This window comes from Dermacentor variabilis, chromosome 6 (genome assembly GCF_050947875.1).
Source record: "Dermacentor variabilis isolate Ectoservices chromosome 6, ASM5094787v1, whole genome shotgun sequence".
Taxonomy (NCBI): Eukaryota; Metazoa; Arthropoda; class Arachnida; order Ixodida; family Ixodidae; genus Dermacentor; species Dermacentor variabilis.
This window is the reverse complement of record NC_134573.1, coordinates 178857478-178872373: the sequence shown is the minus strand read 5'-3', so window position 1 is coordinate 178872373 and position 14896 is coordinate 178857478. Positions and strand designations below refer to the sequence as shown.

The 14896-nt window shown below is 46.8% G+C and overlaps 1 protein-coding gene across 1 annotated transcript in view; it reads right to left on the bottom strand.

The window, feature by feature from the left end:
* Positions 1–14896, bottom strand: part of LOC142585886 (midasin) — a 344435-nt gene that overhangs the window by 224396 nt on the left and 105143 nt on the right. The window contains exons 20-21 of the mRNA XM_075696967.1: positions 8604–8844; positions 7140–7503 (exon numbers count right to left, since the gene is read on the bottom strand). Of these exons, the coding sequence (XP_075553082.1) occupies positions 7140–7503; positions 8604–8844 (605 nt within the window). The remainder of the gene's footprint in view (positions 1–7139; positions 7504–8603; positions 8845–14896) is intronic.

Below are 14896 nucleotides of genomic sequence, written 5' to 3'. Positions count from 1 at the left end.
GGAGGAGGAGGTGATGCAGATCGAGCGAGCAAAGAAGGAACAGATGGAAAAAAAAATATGATGGCAGCGTGATGGCTTAGCGGGCGCGCGGACAAGGTAACAAAGATGCCTTTTGCTCCAGTAGCTTGTCAGTGGCGCATAGCCCACATGGAATGTCTGTGCATTGCTGCTTTTTAGCTCTTCTGTTTGTGTGCGAAAAGCAAATATGGTCACCGACTGAATTTTTTTGAACACAGATAAAGTCATAAAATGTCTGAACTATTGAACAGGCCAGAAAAAAAAAATTTCACGGTAGAATTAATTGGTTGTTTTTTTACAACTCAAGCACCATGGAAAAATCAATCGAGGCCACGCCCATCCAATGTGCATCGTCACAAAGTTCAGTTATCGCATATGTAACCTTGACTCCACGATGCTGTCTAAACTGTGTTCCAAAATTATTCAGTTTGGAATGTTGTCCTTAAGTATATGCATCTGCAGCTGGAATCTTCATCTATGTAACTTTTCTAACTCCCTCTAATGTATTCAAAACCATGCATCCAGATTTATTTATAATGAATACTCCTACTACAGCATGTTAAGAATGGCCAGCTGCAGTGCTAGTTTTGCCACTCAGTTGCGACTATGGTGGCAACATTCCGGGAGCGTCGCCGCACACCTCTAGCCACGGCGTAACTAAGTCGACTGTGTGTGAACAACAATATGTGCGTCCTCGACTCTCCGTCGTTGGAGCCGAGTTTGACGAACTCGCCATTGTAAGTAAACGGGCTCGGCTGATCAACTATTGTTACTGAGCTGCGGGAACTTCTACTGACACACCTTCCCACGCACCGACCAAGACGCCAGACAATGGGCTGCCGGCGAGCGCACTGCAGTTCAGGGAATAAATGCCCCTACGGTGCCTCGTTCTCCCCTACGGTGCCTCGTTCTCCCCTATGTTGCCTGGTCAACTCGCCTACGGTGCTTGGACAGCCGTTTCTGTTCACCTGGGTATCAAGGGAGGACCGAGTGTTTAAAAACCACTGTTGTGCGGCTGCTCAGGACTCTCTCTCAAGCAGTCATGTTAGACTGATGTACTTTCTCAAACAGTCATGTTAGACTGATATAAATACTGTAAATAAACCCATATTCCTCGTTCTCGATGAGAAGCAGTCCTTCCCTTCATGAACGTCCTTAGTGTGGATAAGTTGGACGACGGCATGGGCCAGCTACCTTCGAATTGATGCCGGACTCCAATCTTGACAACGAATCACGAGCGATGGGATTGAGCCCCCAATCCTGACAAGCAGTGTGTCTCACATAAAACTTCGAGATAATCTACACGACTTAAAAGTAAGATGTGAATTGCAAGGCTGCACATGTTTAATAAATTCTATTACTTAACTACTACTAGTCAACCTAAAATCTTGTCTATACATCACCACTCTTCACGCGTCAGTCACCAGAAAGCTCTATATCCTCCACTCGCACGTACTTCACATCTCCCAGTCCTTTTTTTGTCCAGAATGCAAGGGACTGGAATGATCTGCTGGAAGAAGCCATGTACCACTGCAGAACAGCGCACTCCAAGGCCACTATCGAAGGCATTTTTTTTTTTTATTAGCCAGCACACCCCTCATGTAATACCCTTACAGGGGCATTTGAGGAAGTAATACAATCTTTTGCTATATGCATTTGCAGTTGCCATAGTTTGGTAGTTGGCAACTGATCGTTTGGCCATGAGCCCCGCTTCACACATGCTGCCATCAGTGCAGTCTGTGCGTGTGATCTCGGGCCAGATCAATGTGTATTAACCTATAGGTATGAACATACACGGTGATCATTTTTGTTATATGGAATTTTTAAAAACCGCCTCTGGCAGACACCATAATTCTTGTCCTTGAGATGGATTATTTCAAGAGGCGGACATTATTAACACAAGAAATCAAAACACATTTAGCTAATCAATGTAAATTAATTAATTAGCTTAATCACTTTATGACATATTCCAATTAATGAATTGGAAACAGTGAGCTTGCAAGACATATCCACTTGAAATGTATTTCCAGGAAGGCACCAGTTTCAATATATTATTTGCAGCATGACCAGGTGCATCCAAATACCTTACTTCAAAATGGTAAATGAAGGAGACTTAGAAAGGGGAAAAATGCGAAAAAGCATTTATTTAGCTTAACTTGATAGAAAACCGTTTTTAAGTGGTACTCTTGCTTGGTTTCATCGACTCCATGATGGATATTTGGCGCTTCTGTGCAAATCAGCGAGCAGCTACGAACGATGTCATCTCACCTAATCACTTTATAAATCCTTCTGTGCCTTCGTGCTGCTTGAAGAAGTTCACTAGGGAGTTAAAGCAGGCACCTGGCACCTCACAGGTTATTGGTGCAGGCTTTGAGCCAGTGAAAGTGCGAAGGAGCGTGCTGAGTGCGCGGCAAAGCAATGCAACCTAGAGGAAAGTCTAGGTGGCAACAAGCGGAGTGGGGAAGGAGAAACGAGGCGAAGCATCACGGAGGAGGAAGGTAGGTGGAGGCACGCTGGGTTGACCTCCTCTGGCAGTTGCTACAAGTTTCGTTTACAAAATGGACGTACCAGGTTCGTTTCGTGATAACATCGTGCACGTACGCCGTACGCTGTGTGTGTGAGCGAAAGCGTGCGACAGTGAGCCGACGATGACAGCTCAAGCTCGCATGCGCAAATGAGGAAATGGGGGGGGGTGAGGGGGAGCGCGCTATCTTCCGTAGCACCATAGCACTGAGGGGAAAGAAGGGGGGTGTTGTACTTCAGCCACTTCGGCTTTATCTTGAACACGACCTGCTTTGGGGGAACAGTCCAGGTGGGCCAATGGCTCGTAGCTTAGCGTGCGCTGTGTTCTCGCCGCTCAGTTTGTGTTGAAGCGATAGATAACGCGAAGGTCACTTCACTCGCTGCTGCTGCTGCTGCGATTCCTCACGCCAGCATTCCGACAGTGAGCGTCCGCGGTCATCAAGTGTGATGTGTTCATGTTTGCCTGTGCGCACTTACACTGTGCTTGTTAATTTAGTAGCAGGCGAATGTTTACAAGGAGACATTCAACTCCGGCGGCTGCTGCGTATGGCACGGACTCGTGAGCCTTGTCTTGAATACAACCTGCGATGCAGCCAGCTTAGGCGCACAGAGGGCCGATAGCTTTGTATGCGCTACAGTGCCCATGCGCTTGCACGTCACCTGCGTTTATGAAGTGAAATGTCACCGACTCCTTTTGTTTTCTCATGTTTTCGCCTCTGTCCATGGGCGATGTGCAGCCATCGAGCAGGGTGCCTTGATGTGCGCACCCCCGGGCGCGGTGCATCGAGGCACCCTAGCCTCCAGGATCAGTAGCAGTAGCATGTTCATCTTAACCAAAGAGCACGTCTGAGGCAGTTTGTCTTAAGCTTATTTTTTTTTTTTTGCATTGAGTTTAGGCAAAACCAAACAAACATTCTCATGTTGTTTGTTACATGCAAGAATTTGGCTTAACCAAGTTCGCTTTAACGAGAGTCCCCTGCACATAGGCATTCCAGTTTCTTTTGTGCTTCAATGCATAAAAGAGCGTTTCGTTAAAGAAGTAATTAGAACAACAGTGCATTTTTTTGGCAACTTTTATAATGCACATCTCCAAACTGACATAATTATGGAAATTAACTGCACATGGATACACCTTGCAAACTAACCGGCTATAATTCATTAACTGCAATATGTGCCATAATGTAATTAATACATAACATAATTAGTCAATTTTTGTTTATTAGTTGAATATATTGTGACATGCTGACGAAGATGTTTTAATTATCGGTGGAAGAAGACAATGTTCTGGTCTTCGCACACTGTCTACCATCTTGTCAGCTGATATAATTATTGTAAATATTCTGTAAATACACGTCTGACTGTTTTTAACCCCGTAACATTTTTGGTGGAGGTTGCGGGATCGTTATAAAGACGGATTTACGCAGCGGGCGCTCCTTGGCTGCATCTGCAATGCCAGTTCAAGGCGAGGATGCTTCGGGCCCGTCGGCACCCACGCCCACCGTCATTCTAGCACAACCCCGCGACCCAGGAACCTTTTCTGGCACCGACGACACTGATGTTGAAGACTGGCTTCAACTATATGAGCGGGTGAGCGCCAGCAACCACTGGGACCAGACCATCATGCTCGCTGATCTGATATTTTACCTCGTGGGCACAGCACGCGTCTGGTTTCAGACCCACGAGGAGGAACTTACCAGCTGGGACATTTGTAAACAGAAACTTAAAGATTTGTTTGGCAAGACTGTTAGATGTCAGCGTGCCGCCCAGAAAGACCTCACTTTGAGTGTCCAGACGTGCACTGAATCCTATCTCACGTAAATCCAGGACGTGCTCGCTCTGTGCCGCAAAGTGGATCCGAAGATGTCCGAACCTGATAAGGTTGCACATGTCATTAAGGGCATTAAGGGCATAGCAGATGATGCCTTCCATCTCCTTGTCTTCAAGAATTCTTCCACTGTGCAAGCCATCATTACCGAATGCCGGCGGTTTGAAGAAGCCAAGAGTCGCCACGTTGCCCAGCCTTTTTCCCGCCTTCCCAACACGGCTGCTACATCCACCTGCGAAGACCTTCGCAGTCCGCCCACACCTAATCGCTCTGGTGACATCCTCCATGTCATCCGGCGTGAAATAGAAGTCGCATCCCCTGTCACGACCCCAACCCATGGCCCCGACAATTGCCAGGCGACTAGTCTCATTGATACAGTCCGTCGTGCGCCAATTCTTGGCGCACGACGGACTGATCACTGGTCACTATGCTCTGGTCACCACGCTCTGGTCACCATGCTCTGGTCACTCTCTGGTCAGCACGCTCTGATCACTGGCACGACGGACTGGTCATCACTGATCACCACGCTCTGTGTTGGCTTTCGTCCCTCAAAGATCCTTCAGGGCACCTTGGCCGCTGGGCTCTGCGCCTCCATGAATACAACTATTCAGTTGTGTACAAGACCGGCCGGTTACATCAAGATGCGGACTGCTTGTCGCGCCATCCTGTTGACCCTCCTGACGTTTCTGCGGCCGGCATACCTGTCCCCGTTCTCTCTCTGATTGCTTTTCGCGACATTGTAGCCGAACAACGTCGGGACGCCTCCTTGCAACACCTTATTCAACGGCTCACTTCAACGGCACCCGATCCTTCCCTTCGCATGTTTGAACTTCAAGATGGTATATTTTACCGCTCTAACATGCGCCCGGACAGCCCTGCCTGACTCTTCGTTGTGCCTGAGCATCTGTGTCAGACTGGTCTCGCCCAGCTTCATGATGTACCGACTGCAGGTCACCTTGGCGTGTCACGGACTTATGACCGCATTCATCGGCGCTTCTTTTGGCCTGGTCTATACCGTGACGTCTGCCGTTATGTGGCCGCGTGTGAACTTTGTTAACGACGCAAGAAGCCGACCACACTCCCTGCTGGTCGCCTTCAACCACTTGACGTACCATCAGAACCATTCTTCCGTGTAGGTGTTGATCTTTTACGCCCTTTTCCTACGTCTGCTTTGGGAAACAAGTAGATTGCTGTAGCAACAGACTACGCCACCCGATATGCAATTGCACGGGCCCTTCCGACAAGCTGCGCAACCGATGTCGCCGACTTCCTCCTAGAAAACGTCATCCTTCACCATGGCGCCTCTCGACAGCTCCTCACCAACCGAGGCTGTTACTTTCTTTCTAAAGTTGTCAATGACATTCTACACTCGTGCGTGACTAAACAAAACTTGCTACTGCTTACCATCCACAAACGAACGGTGTAACTGATTGCCATAACCGCACCCTTACTGACATGCTGTCCATGTATGTCTCCGATGACCATCGCGACTGGGACGTTGCGCTGCTGTTCGTTACTTTCGCCTATAATTCGTCTTGCCATGATACCGCAGGCTTCTCTTCATTCTTCCTCTTGTTTGGCTGCGACCCTACGTTACCTTTCGACACCGTTCTGCCTGCTAGTCTGAATTCTACATCCAAGTACGCCCGTGAAGCCATCCTCAAAGCACAAGAAGCACGCCATATTGCCCGACATCGACTTGTAGAGTCGCAGGACAATCAGCGGTGCTTATATGATGCCCACCATCGTGATGTTCATTACACACCGGGCGCCCTGGTTCTCCTTTGGTCGCCGTCGCGACGCATTGGCCTCTCGAAGTTACTTTCACGCTACTCCGGCCCTTACAGTGTCTTGCGTCAAGTAACTGACGTCACATACGAAATCGTCCCTCTTGAGCCAACCACAGCTCAGCAATGCTCCGACGTGGTGCACGTCACGCGTCTTAAGTTGTATCACTCGCCCGCCTCCTAACCAGCACCGAGCCGGTGCCTCAGCCGCTGGGGGTCATGTGACACGCTGACGAAGAACATGTTTTAATCATCAGCGGAAGAAGACAATGTTCTGGTCTTCAGGCGCTGCCTACCATCTTGTCAGCTGATATAATTATTGTCATTATTGTATTGTATTGCCAACAATAGCGACAATATTCTGTAAATACACGTCTGACTTTTTAACCCTGTAGCAATATGTTTCGATTTCTCGTGCAAGTAATGTTCACTTCTCTGAATAACCCAGCTCTAGGACTAGAATTATGTTATCTGCAACAGGCTACCTGCGACGGCATGCAGACTGAAACTCCCGCCAGATAGGCCTAACCAGCACCGTCTCGGCGGCGGATAAAGTTGTAGTTTGAAGTGGAGTCAACGAAATGTTTCACAGTGGCTGTATGCTACTTGGAAAGCAGGGAAGCCACATCACCACTGAAGATCAGGGCACATCCTAGTCATATGTTTCAATCCCTGGACACAAAGGGCTGCTTGGCCTACATGCTTTGCATGTGCATAGCCTTTGAAAAATGGTCTTTTGGTTATAATGCGACCCTGCTTATAGTGCGGAAATTTGTGACTCTGGAAACTTATGTTACAAGTGGTCTATGCTGTAACATCATACACTTGATTTCATCTACACAGAAGGAGTCAATTTTTCTTTCTTTCTTTTTTTTAATATACTTAGTCTGTGTTAGCTAGTACACCTTGCCTAGTGCGAGACCTGTTCATGTCAACCTGCAATCTGCAACAGCAGTGTTCCACATTTGGGCCTAAAGAGTTCTCACCTCTCGTTTGCCAAAGTCGCCTCCTGGATTCATGGTCGCCAAGAGACGAAACCCTGGGCTGGCCACCAGCTCGCGCCCACAGTCTGGTAGCAGCAGGGTGCGCTCGGGTTCCAGCAGGCTGTTCAGACGCTCCAACACGGCATCTTCAGCGAGGGAGATCTCATCAATCAGAAAGGGTTCACCACCAAGCATTGCCTCCACCAGGGGACCATCCACCCACTGGAAAAGGGGGCCCTCTGGCTCCCTGCCTGGTCGCAGGCTTCCCAGCAAGTCGCCCGCCTCTGAGTGTAGGTGACAGCTTACAGTACGAAGCTGCTGTCCTCCTAGCAGGGCCAGCAACTGACAGATTGTCGTCTTACCACACCTGACAAAAAAAAAAAAAAAAGAAGCAGGTGAGACAAAAGGCTTGGGGGAACAGAGGGGACATATGAACAGCAGCAGTTTGCACATGAAAACCTCGAGACTATCCCGTACTTTCTACAGCCACTAACAAGGCTATATGATCTCTCACACATGTTCATGAAAGTGTGAACTGCACCGGTGTTTGTCTTCGTAATTCTTATGCTTTCTTCCTTGTTTCATCTGTTTGTTCAGCCAAAGGAATTAATTCAGTGGAAGTCCACAAAATGGAGCACGAAGCAATGAATGAAACCCTGCATTAATTCCCTGAAAAGAAAGGATCTCACGAGGAAATAAATGTACTGCACAGAATTCAAGACAAGGACGCAGTAAGGCACACAAACAGGCACTAACGTTCAGCTATAACTTTATTCTTCGTCGCTCGTCAATATATGTCTTTAGTTGAACATATGTGAAACATGCAATCACATTGTCTCGCAGTATGAACCTTGCAGATTTCCTCACAGCATGAACCAATTCGGCCAACAACAAGTGTTAAAGAAAGCATTTCATCTGCAGCTGAATTCAACCTACTCTTTGGCTTACTTTGATATGAGCGAATATGTGCCTTCTCCACAGCCTAATGCATTTGAGGAGCAGTTGACCGAGCACCACAGCTGAACTGACTATTCAAATTGAGTCATACAAGAATATTCAATTTAAATTTTCAATAAAATACATCAGTGAGTATTTCTTTACTATTTTATTACATTCTACACCCTTTTCAACTGTGCCTCACCTTCACTTTCACCAGTGCACCAATATGTCCTTAAACATTTATCACTGAAAATTAGTAGTAAGAAGAATGCCCTGGCATGAAAACTAACACCATGAGCACATCAACAATGAAGGTCCACAACATTAGCAGAGCAACATAAACAGAATCCATACTTTCTCAATTTAACGAATGCATAGCAATTACTAAGAAGATTGACTAATCTTTTATTGCGCTTTGTTTTTCTAGTTTCTTCTAACATGAATAAAAAGGCATAATACCTGGAAAAGACAGTGCAACAAATGGCATAAAATGAGACGCTCAAGAATAGGAAACAGCTAGCTGCTCACCCTGTGTCTCCTACCAACAGGACAGGTTCATCAAACTGAAGTGCCCTCTGCAGCAAGTATGCCATGCGTCGAGCGTCAGCTGTCCACACAAGATGCTTGAATCCCTCAGGAGCAACTGTGCATGGCACCCTAGAGAACAGCTTCTCCGGATCCACTTGCCGCTTTAGCTTTTTGCTCAGCACCTCTGCCACGAGCTGTGCCTCTTGGGGGCGGCGAACTCGTCCAGCCAACAGGGCATATCCTAACAGAAGGCAACAGCGACACTGAAATTTCACAGCGAAACTGCAGAGCAAAAAGAAATACACTCACAAGAAAATGCCAGCACAGAAAGCTTACGCACTCAGTGCAAGCAAACTGAAAGTAAACCATGTAGGATACAGAGGGCATTGCACAGAAAATGTCCCTAATAACACATCAGCAGGACCCGATGAAATCCCAATACAGCTAATCAAAAACCTCGGTCCAAAGAGCAAGGCAGTGCTGAGATTAATGTCGTGGAGCAAGTGATTAACAAACAAAATGCCAGTTGAACAGCATGAAAGCAAGATCAATGTCATATACAAAGGCAAAAGTGGTAATTGCAGTAACATTGATGATATATAGAATGGCAATGTAAGCCATAGAATTAGAACTGTCGAAGTGGGTGGAGAAAAATGATGTACTGGGGGAACTAAAGAATGGGTTCAGACCAGGCAGACGCTTAGAGGATACTATGTTTGTACTAACTCATGCATTGAGATTTCAGTAGCTCAGAGTAGACCTTTATGGATAGCATTTCTAGATACTAAGGCTGCCTACGACAATGTAGACAGGGAATTGTTATGGGATATTCTCAAGTACGAAAGCATAATGACAATTTCATCGAGCTGCTGAGGGAGATATATGAGGGGCGTTTGTGACAAAGTTCGTATTATTGGCATGAAGGAACAGAGACCAAGAAATGAAACGTGAGTGGAAGTTTATTCTTTCCCTACATAATCACCACCCAAGGTCATGCACTTCTGCCAATGATGGATGAGCTGCCGCAGGCCATCGCAGTGGAACTCCTCATTTTGAGAGTTCAGGAAGTGCTCGACTTGAGTGATCACTTCTCTGTCATACCGAAACTGTTTCCCGTGCACTGTGCTCTTCATGCGAGGGAAGAGGAAGAAGTCACTTGGTGCGAGGTCGGGTGAATATGGTGGGTGGGGAAGAATTTCACAGCCGAAGGAGGCTGCATATGTCACTGTAAACTGTGCTGTGTGAGCCGGTGCATTGTCATGGAGCAGACAGACGACTTTCGTGAGCTTTCTACTGCGCTTTGCCTTGATAGCACTTCTTACTCAATTTGGTGAGAGACTCACAATATTACGTTCCTGTAATAGTATTGCCTTTGTGAGCATAATCTGTGAGAACACCATGACAGTCCCAAATAATGCTCAGCATGACCTTGCCTGATGATGGCAAAGCCTTTGCCTTTTTGGCGCGGGTGAGTTTCTGTGCTTCCATTGTTTGATTTGCAGTTTAGTTTCCGGGTGATAACTGTACACCCAACACTCATCCATGGTTATCAGGCAGTCAAAAAAGTCGCTGGAGTCACTCTTGCGAAGCTTCAACATTTTTGCAGCTGCTTCCTCCTGCAAATCTTTTTTGCAGTGGCGTCAGCAAATGTGGAACTCAACATGCGGCAACTTTTGTCATGTGCAGGTTGTTGTGAAGTATGCTGTGCACAAAACCTGCACGCATGATAACCTGGTCTACTAATTCTTTAACAGTTATCCACCGGCCAGCGAGCACTAGAGCCTCCACTTGCACAGCAATCTGTGGTTCACCATCGAGTGACAGGCAGCCACTTCATTCTTCGTCGTCCAGGCATGTTTGATGCACTGAAATCGTCTGCACCATTTGACAAGAGCATCGTATGTTTGGGCATTGTCCCCGTACACCACCCCCCACCCCCCCATCAGCTTAGCATGAATCTTCTGGGATCTTGTCCCTTCAAATACAGAAAGCAAATCACTGCAAGTGTTTCAACTTTCCCTATCGGAACTGCCGTTTTTGTTTTGGTGCCCTAGCGGTGTTGCCCGGTACTATATAGAGCACAAGTTTTACATTGCACTAAAAGTAGACAGATGCACATTCATTCTGATGCCTATGGTGTACACCTTTCATAAATTTATGGCAGTGATAATACAGACTTTATGAAAGCCCCTACTATAGAGACAACCAAGTACAAGTTGTATGGGAAGGCCAAAAATGTAATGAAGTAGCAGAAATACACCAAGGACTCAAGCAAGTATGCCCTCTTTCTTCAATTTTGTTCACACCTGATGTTAAAGGCATAGAAAGACTGTAAAACAGTGAATTAGGGTTTGGTTTATCCTACATGCATAATGGACAAATGGCGCAACAGAAGGTCCATCGACTGATGTATGTGGACAATACAGTGCTACTAGTGGACAAGAGGTTTACAGACACTTGCGAATATCTGTGGCAATGCAGCGACAAATCTAGTCTCTAAGTTTAGTACAGAGAAATTGGAAATTATTATCTTTAATAAAAAGATGAGCAATTATGTGCTGTCAATTCAACAGCAAGTCATATCCACAGTCAAGCAATATAAATAGCTCGACATATATATTGTCGCGAAGCACTTTGAGCAGTAAGCATTCGCGACTAGAACGTTGGAGCAGCGAGAGGTAGTGTAGCCGACCGAGCACCGAAACAAGGTTGTTCTTTCTCGTCGTCATTCTCTCTCCTAGCCACAGCCCCACTGCTCCCTATTTTGCAGTACAGTTATCTCCCCCGCGGAAAAGGAAGCCGTCCCGGTGATCTACGGGTAGGACAGCACAGGCGGATCATAGTAGGGCTTGAGATGCTGGGCATGCACAATTTCGCGGCCACGACGGCGATGATCCAAAGGTAGCTCGAGGGGTTCCACAATATAGTTGACTGGAGACATTTGTTTGATCACGCGGTATGGGCCTTGGTACTTCGACGCGAGTTTCGGTGACAGTCCAGAGGTAGAGGCTGGAACCCAAAGCCACACTAGCGAGCCAGGAGCATAGGATACAGGAGCATCGGAACTCTCTCAATGGTGCTTCTGGCGTTGCTGGTCTTCTGACGTAAATATACGGGAAAGCTTGCGACACTCTTCTGCGTGTGCAGCAGCTTCGGATAGGGTAGTTGTTTCCGTGGAGTCAGGGCGGTACGGAAGGATAGTATCCATTGTGGAAAAAGGTTCGCGTCCGTACAGGAGAAAGAAGGGCGAAAATCCCGTGGTAGTCTGCGTGGCGGTGTTGTAAGCGTAGGTCAGAAAAGGTAGAACATGGTCCCATTTGGTTTGGTCGGATGCAACGTACATGGCCAGCATGTCACCAAGAGTGCGATTAAAGTGCTCGGTCATGCCATTAGTCTGTGGATGATACGCAGTAGTGGTGCGATGAATGATGCGGCATTCTTTGAGGAGAGCCTCGTTGACGTCGGAGAGGAAGACGCGGCCTCTGTCACTGAGTAATTCCCTGGGAGCACCGTGGCGAAGGATGATGAAGCGCAGGAGAAACCAGGCAACGTCACGTGCAGAAGCGCTGGACAAAGGGGAAGTTTCCGCATAGCGCTTAAGATGGTCGATGGCCACGATTACCCAGCGATTGCCATCTGATGTGGTTGGCAGAGGTCCATAAATGTCGATGCCGACTCGATCAAAAGCACGTGCTGGGCAAGGCAAAGGCTGCAATGGGGTGGTAGAACGACGAGGGGGATCTGTACGGCGTTGGCAAACCAAACAGGAGCGGACATAATGATGGAGCACTGGAGCACCTCCACCACATGTCGCGAAGCACTTTGAGCAGTAAGCATTCGCGACTAGAACGTTGGCACAGCGAGAGGTAAGGTAGCCGACCGAGCACCGAAACAAGGTTGTTCTTTCTCGTCGTCGTTGTCTCTCTCCTAGCCACAGCCCCACTGCTCCCTATTTTACAGTACAATATAAACAAAGGAAAAACTTACTCAAGCACCCACCAAGACAATCCGAAAATAAAGGGGAAGCGGAATGCAGCAATAACGAAATATAGAGCACTTTGGGGCCACAATAAGTATGAAGTGGCACGTAAAATCTGGAAAGGAGAAATGGTGTTAGCATTAACGTTCACAAATGCCATTCTATGCTTAAAATAGTATACATTGTGCGGGTTGGAACTAACCAAAAATGATCAGGCCGGTTGGCTTTGGGAGCCCACGGCAAAACGACAAATGAGGCAGTGCAAGGGGATATGCGTTGTCCCTCGTTTGAAGTCAGAGAAACACAGAGCAAAATTGATTTTGAGGAAAGACTCAGGAACATGGGTGAAAATAAATGGGCGGCTAAAGTGCACAAGTGTCTGTAACTGAAAAGCATGGACGCAGAATGAAGGAAGAGGTCAAGAAAGTTGGCAACCAAGTACAGGGTAATTTAAAGCGTAAATGGACAACCAGGTGTTATCAGAAAGAAAGTGAGATAAATAGAGATAGCGAATTGAATGCGAAGAATGGAAACAAAAAGGACTGTGGAGAATTGCAAGAATGGGAAGAAATAAGTCGGAAGAGAAAATTTGTATGATAACACAAGGGGCAGTACCTTGTTATTTGAGGCTCAAGCAGGATGCCTAAGGACAGAAACATGCCGGAGCAAATATTCGCAACAAGATGAGGCATGTGTGAGATGAGCATGCTCTGTAAAATAAGCATGCGTTTTGCAGAGGGGAGAGTTGTGAGGAGAAAGTGGAAGCGTAAGCATACCGAGAGATCCAAGTGAGGCAAGGCAAGAAAAGCGGTTCTCAGAGGCTGCACACGAGCGGCTGACTGTAGTTGCCAGGGGAAGGACCAGGAGGCACGAGTGCAGCAACGAGAGAGGAAGGAAGATGCGGGTGGAGCAGTGTGCGTGTTGCATGTGGTGTACATGGATGGGCAGCATGGGGACAGCATGAGGAAAAGTTGCGAAGCGTGGTAATAAGGGCAATGTTTGTGACAAACGTGTCGGTCTGTCATTGTTCGTAACAGCATGTACTGTGATTGAGTACTATCAGCATCAAATGAAATGTGAACAGCAGAGCATGTGGCCCAAGCATAAGTGAGGTATAGTGTGCACCGTTCAGTCATAACCATTGACAGGCAAGCACATTCAGTTTGGCCATACTGCGCTCGTTTGGGAGTCAAACCGGTCAAATGGCCAAACACGCTCGGCACACCCACACCAACCACTGTCACAGTTGCCACCAATACCACGGTGCACAAATTTGCCGACACAAAGAATGAATGTGGCACACAAGCGGAAACTGCATGAGCGAATCTATCTCTGATGACGACGGTGCCAACGACACCACACGCACCACTGTTTGCGTTTCGTGTGACGCCGATAGCACTTATGGTTTCGGCGAACTGTGCTTCAGTTTTTATTTTTATTTTATCCCTTTCAAACATAAGAACCAGAACAGAAGCGAAAATATCTCTCTATAGGGGCATAGTGCAGTGCGACCAAACCAGATATGCGCGTGTGTGTCAATGGTGATGACTGGGCGGCGTGCACTATACCTTCACTTATGCTTGGGCCACGAAATCTGCTGCTCACGTTTCATTTGGCCCTGATAGTACATAGGCTGTTGTGTCACTTCAAGCTTTCAAAAAATTATGCCCAAGAGGTTTCCTCATTTATTTTTGCATATTTGGCTACCAATTTATACTAACAGTGCAACTCACCTCACATAGTCTTAATTATAACAATGCCCATTCTTAACAAAGAAATTACATCTAGTATAACATGTACTATGGAAAATAAACTCAGCAATGCAAAGAGTGAATGTTCCTAGAAACAGTATCAAAGTAGGGCTAACTGTTGACTCTGTGATTGCAAGTTCCTTGCATGTTCCGGTTCCATTATTGAGATGGGTCACTGCCCTCAATGTTCTCCAACAGCAGCCAACTACGTTTTCCAAAAAGAGTCTTCTCCCGAACTGGAACCTTGCGTTGCCAAAAAATATTTCGAGGTGCATAAAAAAGGGGGTGACTCAAAGGTAAAGCCAATAGCTCAATCAAAGCGCTTAACGCACAAATAAACCTCAATGAGTATCAACTTTGTGTTGTTTTTCCTCCTGACTCAAGTTTTTGAACTAAAGGTTTTACTTTATGCTTTTCTGTAAGAAAGTGTTTCGCAGGAGGACTAATTCATGAGTGAGATTTAAGTGCTGCTGCTTTAGTTCGGTAGATTAGCATGACATTTAAATGGGAAAATAAGCCTCGCGAAGCTAAGTGAGATTGTGCCTCGTGCTTGGCGGCTGAGT